Here is a 15,718-nt window from a genome sequence, read left to right on the forward strand (position 1 = left end):
TGGCTATTTGAAGAATCTCAAATATAAAATATATTTTGATTTGTTTAACACTTTTGGTTACTACATGATTCCATGTGTTATTTCACTTTTGGTTACTACATGATTCCATATGGGTTATTTCATAGTTTTGATGTCTTCACTATTATTCTACAATGTAGAAAATAGTAAAAATAAAGAAAAACCCTTGAATGAGTAGGTGTGTCCAAACTTTTGACTGGTACTGTACATATTGACGTTGTATGATGATCAGTTACATTTACAAAACACCTACCTGTACAAACACATTTGTGAAAGCGTGAGGGGGGGAAAAAAATTACAACAAGTACCAAAGAGCCTATTATTAGTTTCCCGAAAAGCAAAACACAGAGCTCCATAATCATATAAAAAATTAACTAGACATTTCATATTTCATCACTTCAACAGTGTTCAACATAGTTTATCTTTAAAAATATGATTTAGTCTTAAATTAAATGACTGGAGCAGGAGGAAAACCAAGGCACTGTTTTCAACATTGGAACCACCAATTAGCATGATGTGTTGACCTTCACTAAACACAGCATGGAAACCCAACTGGACCAAGTTGAATTGAGCCCCTTTTTTTCTTATTTATTTTTCAAATAGAAAACAAATTGCCAAATCACTTAGGCTACTAGATATAAAGGTGGATCTGCCCCACCATGGACCCTGTACTGTAGGAGGCTGGCAGTGTGGTCCTGTAGAGACCCTGTAGTAGAAGACCCACGACCACTGCAACCCTGCTACCAGAAGACGAGGGGGAAATTAAATAGATAGAACCCATAGAAATATAATTAATAGATGTTCTCATAATTCTATTTCTATGGAACCATCAGCCTTTGAGGCCCTCCTTACCCAGGTCCTGGAAAACAGCAGTCTGCAGGGCCTTCAGTCTCAGAGCTATCTGCATAGTTTGAAATGAAGCAAGCCCATCAAATATCTCTCATCTTTTTGTTAGCTAGTTAATTCAACTGTGATATAAACCTGAGGTGCTGAGGCTACGGCTGTGTAATTTCCATCAGTGATCTTGATCTCCTGACTGATGGGCATGGCTGGTAGGCCGAAGCCAAACAGTCGGGTAAGTCACAGGATAAAGAGAAGGATTTAACAGTTACCGGCGGTAGAAAATGCAAAGAGCTAAAGGAATAAATAAATCTCAAAACACGAGAGAGACAGGACTCTTCAATGTGCTTTTAGTATTTCAATTATGGTTAGTAAGGCTGCTGTGTTTTAAAATGCCCATGAAACCAAAATGGCACCCCTATTCCCTACCTAGTGCACTACCTTTGACCAAATCCCCATGAGCCCTGGTCAAAAGTAGTGCACAATATAGGAATAGGGTGCCATTTTAGATGCAGCCATGGTGGTCAGGCTAAGCAACAGTTGTCCAAGGGGGGATGCTGTCTGACACTAGAAGAAGCACGTTTCCAGACAGGAATATATTCGCATAAATATCCATCAACAGCAGGAGAACACCGCAGGACAGGGTTTTCAGTCAAACAAGTTCTTCAGTTTGAAAGAAAGGGTCAATAATACTGTGAAGGTCAGAAAAACAGTCCTTTACTTCATAACATAAATAAAATCAGAGCATGTTTTCTTCTTTAACTCTCCTTTCCTGGTTGCATGCAGGTAGGCATATTGGGTCCATACAGAGAGTAGGAAGACAGAAAGGAGAAACAGAAAGGGCAGCCAGTCCACTGGGTCTGAGGAGTAGAGTAGAAAGGTCTGGGAGTTGACTCAGGAGGTCTGGGATGAAGAGGATGTCTTAGGAGGAATGACGTCTTCAGGAGGAAGGGAAGGCGTTTGTTTCAGGAGGTCGACATGGAGGACTGGGGGGTTGGGGTGATCGTGATGACTGACAGGTTTTACCGCTGCAGAGACAGGGGGAGACAGAGACATAAAAAGGACATTTAGTAATAAACCAAAGTACCAAAACAAACTAAAAAAGGATACTGTCACTGATCCACACAGCACAACAATTGGTTAAGACAACAGGTTAAAAAGAGTAAGTATTAACAAGAGGTTATGGAACTATGTGGTGCCATTAGTAGACAATCAATGCCGAGGCCAGGTGTATTGTACTTTGCTTGTCTACTTTCTCTAACTTGGGCAAAATTCTTGAGCACTGCTAAAGGTGTGCAAAGGTGGGTGTAATGGTTAATCAGACTATTTGTGACTACAGAGAACTTATGCTGATGAAACTCCAAAGTGTCATCGGTTGTGTGAGCGTGATCCTCTGGGCTGTGAACTAAGAGCTCTGGGCTGTGAACTAAGAGCCCTGGCTGGTTGTGGGTGAGGAGAATCACTGGTGCCCCTATAACTAGGCCTACTCAAACTACCCTGTGATTCTGAGCCTGGGGCCTGTCTGGTCCTACTTGACTGACTTGGGAGAGAGAGCTGCTGTAAGGCACCTTGGGGTTGGAGAAGAATTGGAATGGGAAGATTTTGTGGACACCACCTCTGAAGAACTTGATTTGTAAACAACGTTTTGTTGTTTTCTATGAACAGAAACCTCCAAGGTTGGCTTTAACACTGGCTTAACAGCATCCTGTGGGTCTAAAATATTGACAGAAGGGAGAAAACGAGACCTGGAAGAGGCCAGATTCTCTATCGATCTGGAATAGGAAGACTTTACTCTGGAGGCAGAGGAGCACAAAGTGCGATTGGTGAAAAAGGTGTCTTCACGATTAGGGCCTGAAGCCCATCTGGCGCCCCTTATAAGAGCCCTCCCAAAGACAGCGCTATCCAGGGAGCTGGAAGATCCTCTACGGGAGTCGGACTGGGTGTCATCCTGCTCCTCCCACAGACTCAGCCCTGCTCGGAACACATCAGTGACACTACGACTTCTAATGAACGTGGCATCCCTGGGGAGCTTGGCTCCTTTGCGTGGTCGGGAAGTGGTACGGGTAGAGGAGGAAGAAGTATGTATGGGAGGAAGAGGGTCAGGATGGAAGGAGGTAGTGGTGGAGGAAGACTCGTTTCTTACAGGGCTGGTGTGGAGGCTGCGGGTGAGGGCTCGGAAGTGGTGGCTGGCGGTGCTGGACACACTGTTGGTGAGGACTGGGCTGGAGCGGGGGCTGTTCCTGCTCCGTACGGGGCTGTTGCGCCGGGGGCTCCGGGGGGCCCGGCCCGTCTTGGTGCCCAGCTCCCTGGCCCTGGCACGGCGAGGGCTGTTGCCGAAGCTGTGGGGGGACAGAGGGGCCTCCAGGTCCTCCAGGCGCTGTGTCAGGGCCAGCTTCTGCTGGATGGCCATGCGGAGCAGGGAGTTCAGGGTCTTCTTCTCATCCTCCGCCGCTGCTAGCTGCCTCTGCATCTCATCCAGCTGGGTGACATACTGGTCACACCTGGGAGTCACACATGCATGTTAGCGCAACACAATAACACACATTTAGTAGACATGTTAGACAGATAAATGTCATACAAACTGTACACACATAGAAAACATCTGAATAATGTACTGCTCACCATCTCAACAGCTATAACAAACACACAGAGAGGAAGATGACAGCCATTTATAAGAGAAGACAGACAGTAGGATCACATGGGACAAACCCAAGAGAAGAGAGAAACCCAAGAGAAGAGAGAAACCCAAGAAAATACAAAGACAGCAACGTTTCATTTCTGAATTGGTTGAATAATAGTTTGAGTTTGAGTGTGAGACAGTTGCTCTAAATTACCACATGATGGCACCATTACATAACATTTCCCAAGTCAAATTTCAGTCAGGGCATCTGGCCGTAGCAGCAGACTGTAGGCTTCTGCCGCACCCTGCATTACAGGGCCTTTCAAACGCTAGGCTTAATCAAATGTCAGCTCATCTACTGCCTAGTGAAGAGATGGAGCTTAATGTCTTTCCAGGAAAAAAACATTCTGAGCCAACACTCCTTTCATTGAAAGCCCTTCTTGAGCTTGCGGTACTGAACAATCGATAAATTAACATTTTATATTTCATTTATATTTAACCAGGTAAGCCAGTTGAGAACAAGTTCTCATTTACAACTGCGACCTGGCCAAGATAAAGCAAAGCAGTGCGATAAAAACAACAGAGTTACATATGGAATAAACAAAACGTACAGTCAATAACACAATAGAATATATATATATACAGTGTGTGCAAATGTAGTAAGTTATGGAGGTAAGGCAATATATAGGCCATAATACTAAATTGTAATTATTTTGCACTAACACTGGAGTGATATATGTGCAGAAGATGATGTGCAAATAGAGATACTGGGGAGCAAATGAGCAAAATAAATAATGTAAATAACAATATGGGGATGAGGTAGTTGGGTGGGCTAATTACAGATGGGCTGTGTACAGGTGCAGTGATCGGTAAGCTGCTCTGACAACTGATGCTTAAAGTTAGTGAGGGAGATAAGTCTCCAGCTTCAGAGATTTTTGCAGTTCGTTCCAGTCATTCTACATCCCTCTAACACACAGATGCATTGAAAAGAGAACACATCCACATGTGGAATCACTACAGTAACAGTTGCTCCAGTACTCAACACAGTACAGAACTGTGCAAGCAACGTCAACAGACACCATCTCAAACAACAAATGCCTTTGTCACGCCACACACTAGTTTAGGACACACATGCCAACACTGAAAAACACATCTGCCTGCCAACAGAGTATCACACGTGAGGCAGGCTCTGCACAGTCCACTCTTCGTTGCTAGCAGCTATCCCTACAGAGATTGTTGGAGGTGGGGTAGAGGGGGAGAAGGGGCCGTTGCGTGGAGAGTGTCCTTGACCCGACTTGACAGACAGGTCGGTCCAGGATGAGGCTCCAAACAGGGCAGTAGCATGTGAGTGCTAACCTGCACGTGAGGAGAGGGATTGTGGTGGACTGCAGAGGGGTAATCTGATTAGATGACACTGTAGTGACGGAAGCGCTAGCATGCGTCCCAAATAGCACCCTCTTCCTTATTTAGTGCACTATTTTTGACCAGGGTCCTTAGGGCTCTGGTCAAAAGTAGTGCACTATATAGGGATCAGGTTCCATATGGGTCACAGCCAAGCTCTAGTCTACCATGTCATGGAATGTCTGACTGTCTCATCTAAACATGAGCCACAGGAGCACAAACATGACGATTAGCTGCTTTAAGATGGAAAACAATTAGTTCCACTGGAGTGTCTGTCCACTACTAGGTCTAAATCTGCTCACAGCAGCAGAGGGAGTCTGTTGATGTGCAGCCAAGTGGAAAATAGGCCTCAAACGCTAATCTCAGAGTAGGCCTACCACAGGACTTTGGACATATGTCATGCAATACGTATATTTTTGATTGTAGCACATCACCAATTGATGCACACAACTGAAATACTTTTGTGTGTGTTATCCTCAGAGATTTGAAATACATTGTATCCACTTGTGAGGCTGAATTCTGTTTTAAATTGTCAAATAAATAAATCTAAAATCTAAACAAATAAATAGAGATTACTGTAGTCCTCCAACTCGGAGGTCTCTAGATTGGCGTTATTCTTGGTGATTGGGAATATAAAAAGGGCAGTATATATAAATGACTGTACCGGCTGGCGAACATGACCCTCAGTGAGGAGAAGGTGGCAGCGTCCTCTTTCAGGGCCTTAAGCTCATTCCTCAGCTTCACCATGGTCTCAGACACCATGCTCTTCTCTGTCTCGTACTTGGTCTTCAGGTTGCTCAGAGCCAACTCTGCTGTCTGGAATATAAACATTATGACTCATTGTTACAGGTGGGGAAAATACATAAAAGTACAGAACAGATGTCAAAGTTGACCTAAAAAATTTCAGATGGGACATATTTTTAGCAATGAAAATATCAACCCTTTATTTAAACAGAAACAATAAATACAGCATGTACCCTGTCAAATTAAATGACCAATAATTAACTGGTGAATAACTTAATTCTAAAGTGAAAATGTATGCACTCATTACTGTAAATCGCTCTGGATAAGAGTGTCTGGTAAATGACTCAAATGTAAATAAAGGCCATATTCTATTTCTAGCACAGCTGAAGGGAACAGTGCTAGAAGGGAACAAAGAAAGGTTAACCACTCATTTTTTAAATGATATTAACTTATTAAAATATCATAGTTCTGTCTGAATCTTTGTGGTAGTGGAATAGAAGAGAACCAGACATCTGAATTCAGAGGCTAACTCGTGACAGAGAGGCTCGCCTAATCGAGCAGAGATTAGCCTTAGAGTTTGTGTGTGAGAGAGAGAGAGCGAGAATGAGAGGAGAGGAGAGAGACAGTGAAGAGGTTGACAGAAGAAGGTCAGCCAGGGCTAGAGGCGTACAGAGTAGAGGGGGGAGGAAGGAGCAGTGTACTGGAAGATCTCTGAGGAAGACGTAATCATACTCCATCTCCTACTAAAGTGCTCCATCTCTGACTCAGTCTACACTCAGACCATCCAATGATGTCTAGCCTACCCCTTTCCCCCTCTCCTTAGGGAATATCATTCGTTTTTCATAGAAAAAAAGACAGAAAAAGTATATTGATTGCAAAAAAATATGAGACAATTGAACAAGGAACATTGCCTCCAGGCAGACTGGTGGTTCTAGCAGTCAGGAGGACCTTACTGGTGTTGCTATGGGTCAGATACCCAAGGCTTTATTGACAAGCCAAGAAAATAGAACAGGATGCAAAAATAGAAAAAGAAAAGTCAGATTTAATGCTCAGTTATCGAGTTAGGACATTATCTACTGTCTTTGGTCTGAGGATTACAGGTCATGGACAGGTCAGGCTGAGAGTCAGTCAGCCCCAGACCCTCAATGGAAAAATAGATCCCTCAAGGAATTACATTTATTTTCAAGACAAAAATAGAACTACACCTCATTGATGACCATTTGGTAAGACCAATTATGATGGTCACACCTGTACATCTTGTTACGCAGTAAGTGACCCGTCTGAGTCTCATTAACATGGTTGTGTGTGTGTGTGCGCGTGTTCAACTTGACCTTGTTGTAAGTTACCTGTTTGTTGGCTTTGAGGACCGTCCTGAGAGTGGCGATCTGTTCTCTCTTGGTGCTGAGGAGAGACTTGAGCTTCAGCACCTCCTCCACGAGAGCCTCGCTTTCCAGCTCCCCTCCACAGCTGATCCCTCCCGAATAGGGCAGCGTGCCCCGATGGCGACACAGGTCCACCGCCACCTGAGGGAAACAGGCATGATGAGTGCTTATTGCCTTAGTGTTGTTATTCAGCATACTTTCAGTTTTACTGACATGATGGACCACTCAGGAAACACATGTGGCTGAATAGGTCTTTCCAATGGAACTGAAGCAAGGATGTAAAAATTATCCCAAATATCTCTCATATGTAGTATTAGTGGTCTACTACTCTACAGTTCACAGATATCTGCTTCCCAAATAATGCCAAGCGCCAGACAATCTGCTTAAAAGCTTTCTGAACGTAGCCAAATAATACATTCTGTACTGTGGGATCAGAATTCAGCACGGCATACTATGACCTTAATTAACTATTCATTAAATATGTATGTTCAGTGGAAGACAATATGGAGGCAGCACTCGTACCTGGAGGTGTTTGATCTGGCAGCGGATGACAGCCACCAGGTTACGTACGTTGGAGGGGTCCCTGAAGTCCAGTGTAGGGGAGCCAGGGAAGACTGGGGCGGGGGAGGAGCAGCGTGGCGAGGGAGAGTTGTCACGGGAGTCCTGGGGAGTACCAGGCCTACTATCTCCATCCCCTCCGTGCACTGCTTTCGCAAACAACTCATTGGAGCGGCGCTTGTTACGTCCGTGATGGGGGTGGGGGTGAAGGTGGTTGGACCTCCCTCCACTCCCCCCTGACTGGCCCCTGGCCCCATCGCGGTAGTAGTCCAGGGTGACACGTTTGGGCGTGAGGTTGTTGCACACACAGATGTGGTGGTAGAGGTTGGCCAACTCCTCAGAGAAGGCCAGCAGTTCCTCCTGTGCCACGCTGAGATGACCTTCAGAATCAGTAGCCACTTTCCTCGTCGCTCCGATCTCTTTCTCCAGCTCGCTGATGCGCTCCTGGTCCTGCCGGCTGGACTTGATGCACTGGCGGATCTTCTCAGCCAGCTCATGGGCCTCTCCCCTCCACCTCTCCTTCTCCTGCCGGCAGCGTTGCTCCAGAGCCGAATAACGTTTCCCCGCCTGGGACAGCTCCTCACGCAGCTTCAGCAGCTCCTCGCCGGCCGCCTTCATCCGGGCCTCCAGCATCTCCGTGCTCTTCATGTCCAGCTCATAGTCGTAGTCATCCGCCCCATTCTCCAGGGTCCTGCTGCTGCTGTCCCCCTGGTCGCTTGCTTGCTTCCCCTGGGGCAGAATGTGTTTCTGCAACTGCACGGCCTCCAGTTGCTGGGTCAGGGAGCCCACCTGGTCCTCCTGCTCACTGAAGGCCTGCTGGGACAGCTCCAACTGCCTCTGGAGGTCCTGGACCGTGTTGGCCAGACCAGTCTTATCCCTCTCAGCCTAGAGAAAGAGACATGGAGGACTGAAAACCATTGCTTAAATTGTTTTCGCTTCATACTGTAGATAGCTAAATATATAACAGAAGGAATGACAGATTTTCCATAGCTATTTAAAGTGCCATTTTTTTCCAAAACAATTGCTTAAAATAGGTATTTTCTTCATAGATTGCTAAATGTATAGTAAAAGCAAAACATGTAATTTTACATAGTTAGTCTGAAGGGCCACTTTGCCCTATTTTGAGTTATAGTCTACATACACCTTAGCCAAATACATTTAAACTCAGTTTCACAATTCCTTGTCATTTAATCCTAGTAAAAATTCACTGTCTTAGGTCAGTTAGGATCATTACTTAATTTTAAGAATGTGAAATGTCAGAATAATGGAGAGAATTATTTATTTCAGCTTTTATTTCTTTCATCACATTCCCAGTGGGTCAGAGGTTTACATACACTCAATTAGTATTTGGTAGCATTGCCTTTAAATTGTTTAACTTGGGTCAAACGTTTCGGGTAGCCTTCCACAAGCTTCCCACAATAAGTTGGGTGAATTTGGGCCCATTCCTCCTGACAGAGCTGGTGTAACTGAGTCAGGTTTGTAGGCCTCCTTGCTCGCACATGCTTTTTCAGTTCTGCCCACACATTTTCTATAGGATTGAGGTCAGGGCATTGTGGCCACTCCAATACCTTGACTTTGTTGTCCTTAAGCCATTTTGCCACAACTTTGGAAGTATGCTTGGGGTGATTGTCCATTTGGAAACCCATTTGCGACCAAGCTTTAACTTCCTGACTGATGTCTTGAGATGTTGCTTCAATATATCCACATACCTTTCCTTCCTCATGATGCCATCTATTTTGTAAAGTGCACCTGTCCCTCCTGCAGCAAAGCACGATGGTCATTATGGCCAAACAGTTCTATTTTTGTTTCATCAGACCAGAGGACATTTCTCCAAAAAGTACAATCTTTGTCCCCATGTGCAGTTGCAAACCGTAGTCTGGCTTTTTTATGGCGGTTTTGGAGCAGTGGCTTCTTCCTTGCTGAGCGGCCTTTCAGGTTATGTCGATATAGGACTCGTTTTACATTTTAGTCATTCAGCAGACACACTCTTATCCAGAGCGACTTACAGTTAGTGAGTGCATACATTTTTCATACTGGCACCCCATGGGAAACGAACCCACAACCCTGGCGTTGCAAGCGCCATGCTCTCCCAACTGAGCTACAAGGGAGTTTTACTGTGGATATAGATACTTTTATACCCGTTTCCTCCAGCATCTTCACAAGGTCCTTTGCTGTTGTTCTGGGATTGATTTGCACTTTTCGCACCAAAGTACGTTCATCTCTAGGAGACAGAACACGTCTCCTTCCTGAGCGGTATGATGGCTGCGTGGTCCCATGGTGTTTATACTTGCGTACTATTGTTTGTAAAGATGAATGTGGTACCTTCAGGCGTTTGGAAATCGCTCCCAATGATGAACCAGACTTGTGGAGGTCTACACATTTTTTTCCTGAGGTCTTGGCTGATTTCCTTAGATTTTCCCATGATGTCAAGCAAAGAGGCACTGAGTTTGAAGGTAGGCCTTGAAATACATCCACAGGTACACCTCCAATTGACTAAAATTATGTCAATTAGACTATCAGAAGCTTCTAACGCCATGACATCATTTTCTGGAACGTTCCAAGCTGTTTAAAGGCACAGTCAACATAGTGTATGTAATATAATAATAATAATAATAATAATAATAATAATAATAATAATAATATGCCATTTAGCAGACGCTTTTATCCAAGTCACAGAGCTGGTGTAACCGAGTCAGGTTTGTAGGCCTCCTTGCTCGCACACGCCTTTTCAGTTCTGCCCACAAATGTTCTATAGGATTGAGGTCAGGGCTTTGTGATGGCCACTCCAATACCTTGACTTTGTTGTCCTTAAGCCATTTTGCCACAACTTTGAAAGTATGCTTGGGGTCATTGTCCATTTGGAAGACCCATTTGCGACCAAGCTTTAACTTCCTGACTGATGTTTTGAGATGTTGCTTCAATATATCCACATAATTTTCCTTCCTCATGATGCCATCTATTTTGTGAAGTGCACCAGTCCCTCCTGCAGCAAAGCACCCCCACAGCATGATGCTGCCACCCCGTGCTTCACGGTTGGGATGGTGTTCTTCGGCTTGCAAGCCGACCCCCTTTTTCCTCCAAATATAACGATGGTCATTATGGCCAAACAGTTCTATTTTTGTTTCATCAGACCAGAGGACATTTCTCCAAAAAGTACAATCTTTGTCCCCATGTGCAGTTGCAAACCGTAGTCTGGCATTTTACTGAGGTCTTGACTGATTTCTTTTGATTTTCCCATGATGTCAAGCAAAGAGGCACTGAGTTTGAAGGTAGGCCTTGAAATACATCCACAGGTACACCTCCAATTGACTCAAATGATGTCAATTAGCCTATTAGAAGCTTCTAAAGCCATGACATTATTTTCTGGAATTTTCCAAGCTGTTTAAAGGCACAGTCAACTTAGTGTATGTAAACTTCTGATCTACTGGAATTGTGATACAGTGAATTATACGTGAAATAATCTGTCTGTAAACAATTATTGGAAATATTACTTGGGTCATGCACAAAGTAGATGTCCTAACCGACTTTCCAAAACTACAGTTTGTTAACAAGAAATTAGTGGAGTGGTTGAAAAACAAGTTAATGACTCCAACCTAAGTGTATGTAAACTTCCGACTTCAACTGTAGTTACTGTACTGTAGCAAAAATTCAAGTGACTGCACTGAACAACAAATTCAGCACTAGACAAGTGATGTCAGTTATATTTCAGCAGGTTGATATTTCTTCTCAGTGAGACAAAAGGAGAGGTTTCTCAGACAGTAAAACACACATTTCACCCTGGAGTGCCTTTTTATCTCACTATTTATTATTCATGTAGCGGAGCAGCACTTGAGACACACAGGCTCAACCCACTCAAATACTCTTAACATCTGCTGGGCCTATGTTGGGCAGCAGCAATACCAACCCCCAGCTAAGTGCATTATAAATTATTAAATTACACAGTGCTGGACTTGAGCAGGAGCTCACTGGAACGGAGTACCGACACCTCACATTTTCTAGTGCTCGAGTCCCTGCACCTCTTATAGAATATTAGCTCAAAAGCATTGCACCTAAATACACTGCTCAAAAAAATAAAGGGAATAAATAAAGACATCCGCCAACTCCTGGACAGTCTGTTGTGCAACGTGGCGTTGGTGGATGGAGCGAGACATGATGTCCCAGATGTGCTCAATTGGATTCAGGTCTGGGGAACGGGCGGGCCAGTCCATAGCATCAATGCCTTCCTCTTGCAGGAACTGCTGACACACTCCAGCCACATGAGGTCTAGCATTGTCTTGCATTAGGAGGAACCCAGGGCCAACCGCACCAGCATATGGTCTCACAAGGGGTCTGAGGATCTCATCTCGGTACCTAATGGCAGTCAGGCTACCTCTGGCGAGCACATTGAGGGCTGTGCGGCCCCCCAAAGAAATGCCACCCAACACCATGACTGACCCACCGCCAAACCGGTCACGCTGGAGGATGTTGCAGGCAGCAGAACGTTCTCCACGGCATCTCCAGACTCTGTCACGTCTGTCACATGTGCTCAGTGTGAACCTGCTTTCATCTGTGAAGAGCACAGGGCACCAGTGGCGAATTTGCCAATCTTGGTGTTCTCTGGCAAATGCCAAACGTCCTGCACGGTGTTGGGCTGTAAGCACAACCCCCACCTGTGGACGTCGGGCCCTCATACCACCCTCATGGAGTCTGTTTCTGACCGTTTGAGCAGACATGCACATTTGTGGCCTGCTGGAGGTCATTTTGCAGGGCTCTGGCAGTGCTCCTCCTGCTCCTCCTTGCACAAAGGCGGAGGTAGCAGTCCTGCTGCTGGGTTGTTGCCCTCCTACGGCCTCCACCACGTCTCCTCCACTTCTCCTGATGTATTGGCCTGTCTCCTGGTAGCGCCTCCATGCTCTGGACACTACGCTGACAGACACAGCGAACCTTCTTGCCACAGCTCGCACTGATGTGCCATCCTGGATGAGCTGCACTACCTGAGCCACTTGTGTGGGTTGTAGACTCCGTCTCATGCTACTACTAGAGTGAAAGCACCGCCATCATTCAAAAGTGACCAAAACATCAGCCAGGAAGCATAGGAACTGAGAAGTGGTCTGTGGTCACCACCTGCAAAACCAGTCCTTTATTGGGGGTGTCTTGCCAATTGCCTATAATTTCCACCTGTTGTCTATTCCATTTGCACAACAGCATGTGAAATGTATTGTCAATCAGTGTTGCTTCCTAAGTGGACAGTTTGATTTCACAGAAGTGTGATTGACTTGGAGTTACATTGTGTTGTACAAGTGTTCCCTTTATTTTTTTGAGCAGTGTATAAACTGTACCGGCACTCAAAATGAGTACCAGCACCTATTTCAGTACAAGTCAAGCACTGCATTTACTTACATAATGGAAATAGTAGACCAAAGGCAACAAGAGTACCATTCGGGACTGAGCAGAGCTATAGGAATGTGTAGGAAAGCGCAATTTAAAATGTGCAATACGGTCTTTGTTGGGCAATTTTAACCTTTACTGTCAGTAGAGTCTCTAGAGAGACTCATTGAGTGATCCAATTCTATCTGTAGCAGGATGTGGTCTAAAGCCGGAAATAGCAGATATAGTAGGCCTGCCTCTCAGTCATGCAAAGCTAACCTGCCTGAAACCCTCATAATCTCATAAAAAGTACATGGAGAAGTAGCATAATCAGAGCAGAGCTAAATCTAGGCATTGACACGTGGTAACTACTAGTCTACAGACCATGTCTGTTTCAATGTGGTTGCGTTTAAACAATTATTCAATGAAATAACATTTAAACAGATGATTCCTTTAAGTGAGTTAGTATACATACAGTGGCTTGCGAAAGTATTCACCCCCCTTGGCATTTTTCCTAATTTTGATTTACACAACATGCCTACCACTTTGAAGATTTTTATTGTGAAACATACAAGAAATAAGACAAAAAAAAACAGAAAACTTTGAGCGTGCATACCCCCCCAAAGTCAATACTTTGTAGAGCCACCTTTTGCAGCAATTACAGCTGCAAGTCTCTTGGGGTATGTCTCTATAAACTTCGCACATCTAGCATCTGGGATTTTTGCCCATTCTTCAAGGCAAAACTGCTCCAGCTCCTTCAAGTTGGATGGGTTCAGCTGGTGTACAGCAATCTTTAAGTCATACCACAGATTCTCAATTGGATTGAGGTCTGGGCTTTGACTAGGCCATTCCAAGACATTTAAATGTTTCCCCTTAAACCACTCGAGTGTTGCTTTAGCAGTATGCTTAGGGTCATTGTCCTGCTGAAAGGTGAACCTCCGTCCCAGTCTCAAATCTCTGGAAGACTGAAATAGGTTTCCCTCAGGAATTTCCCTGTATTTAGCACCATTCATCATTCCTTCAATTCTGACCAGTTTCCCAGTCCCTGCCGATGAAAAACATCCCCACAGCAAGCTTCCACCACCATGCTTCACTGTGGGGATGGTGTTCTCGGGGTGATGAGAGGTGTTGGGTTTGCACCAGACATAGCGTTTTCCTTGATGGCCAAAAAGCTCAATTTTTGTCTCATCTGACCAGAGTACCTTCTTCCATATGTTTGGGGAGTCTCCCACATGCCTTTTGGCAAACACCAAACTTGTTCGCTTATTTCTTTCTTTAAGCAATGGCTTTTTTCTGGCCACACTTCCGTAAAGCCCAGCTATGTGGAGTGTATGGCTTAAAGTGGTACTATGGACAGATACTCCAATCTCCGCTGTGGAGCTTTGCAGCTCCTACAGGGTTATCTTTGGTCTCTTTGTTGCCTCTCTGATTAATGCCCTCCTTGCCTGGTCCGTGAGTTTTGGTGGGCGGCCCTCTCTTGGCAGGTTTGTTGTGGTGCCATATTCTTAAAAAAAATTTTTTATAATGGATCTAAATGGTGCTCCGTGGGATGTTCAACGTTTCGGATATTTTTTTATAACCCAACTCTGATCTGTACTTCTCCACAACTTTTTCCCTGACCTGTTTGGAGAGCTCCTTGGTCTTCATTCCACTTCACCAATTTGGACTATTTTGTGTATGTCCATTACATGAAATGCAAATAAAAATCCATTTAAATTACAGGTTGTAATGCAACAAAATAGGAAAAATGCCAAGGGGGATGAATACTTTTGCAAGGCACTGTACAGTATGTGCCAGTAGGTATATGGTTAGGACCATAGTATTACATATAGTCAAGTCTCGAATTTCCCTGTGTGGCCGTAATGCCCTCTAAAATAATCCAGGCCTTGCGGCCAAAGTGGCCGTTGTGCCCTTGGGCTGAACATAATCATTATAATTCCCTTCTCCCGGCTACCAATCGTAGTGCTCCAAAGCCCCCCTCACTCACAAGGCGCTCTCAGATATCTCAATTCTTATTAGCCAATGCCCGTCACGTGATCAGGTCCTTCTCACAGGGATCACAGCTCCGAAGCAGGCTACAAGTGAAGACCGACACGTCGGGAATGCAACGGCGCACGTCCTTATCGAATTCAGAGGCGCATATTGAAGATGTTAGAACTGTCCACATATACAGTGGGGGGGGGAAAGTATTTAGTCAGCCACCAAAAGTTCTCCCACTTAAAAAGATGAGAGAGGCCTGTAATTTTCATCATAGGTACACGTCACTCCAGAAAAATCACATTGTAGGATTTTTAATTAATTAATTTACAAATTATGGTGGAAAATAAGTATTTGGTCACCTACAAACAAGCAAGATTTCTTGCTCTCACAGACCTGTAACTTCTTCTTTAAGAGGCTCCTCTGTCCTCCACTCGTTACCTGTATTAATGGCACCTGTTTGAACTTGTTATCAGTATAAAAGACACCTGTCCACAACCTCAAACAGTCACACTCCAAACTCCACTATGGCCAAGACCAAAGAGCTGTGAAAGGACACCAGAAACAAAATTGTAGACCTGCACCAGGCTGGGAAGACAATCTGCAATAGGTAAGCAGCTTGGTTTGAAGAAATCAACTGTGGGAGCAATTATTAGGAAATGGAAGACATACAAGACCACTGATAATCTCCCTCGATCCACGCAAGATCTCACCCCGTGGGGTCAAAATGATCACAAGAACGGTGAGCAAAAATCCCAGAACCACATGGGGGGGACCTAGTGAATGACCTGCAGAGAGCTGGGACCAAAGTAACAAAGCCTACCATCAGTAA

General features: G+C 44.7%; 1 protein-coding gene across 3 annotated transcripts in view; it reads right to left on the reverse strand.

The window, feature by feature from the left end:
- Positions 1-1,553: 1,553 nt before the first annotated feature.
- The window catches only part of LOC121538508 (protein bicaudal D homolog 2), a 36,587-nt gene continuing 22,422 nt past the window's right edge, over positions 1,554-15,718 (reverse strand). For 2 of the 3 annotated variants that reach the window (XM_041846614.2, XM_041846615.2), the window contains exons 6-10: positions 7,528-8,448; positions 6,970-7,146; positions 5,544-5,695; positions 3,002-3,359; positions 1,798-1,886 (exon numbers count right to left, since the gene is read on the reverse strand). In XM_041846614.2, the coding sequence (XP_041702548.2) occupies positions 1,881-1,886; positions 3,002-3,359; positions 5,544-5,695; positions 6,970-7,146; positions 7,528-8,448 (1,614 nt within the window). In that variant the 3' untranslated portion in view covers positions 1,798-1,880. Of the gene's footprint in view, positions 1,887-3,001; positions 3,360-5,543; positions 5,696-6,969; positions 7,147-7,527; positions 8,449-15,718 lie in introns of all 3 variants that reach the window. The other variant, XM_041846616.1, reaches the window with a different exon arrangement.

This window comes from Coregonus clupeaformis, chromosome 24, assembly GCF_020615455.1.
Source record: "Coregonus clupeaformis isolate EN_2021a chromosome 24, ASM2061545v1, whole genome shotgun sequence".
Classification (NCBI taxonomy): Eukaryota; Metazoa; Chordata; class Actinopteri; order Salmoniformes; family Salmonidae; genus Coregonus; species Coregonus clupeaformis.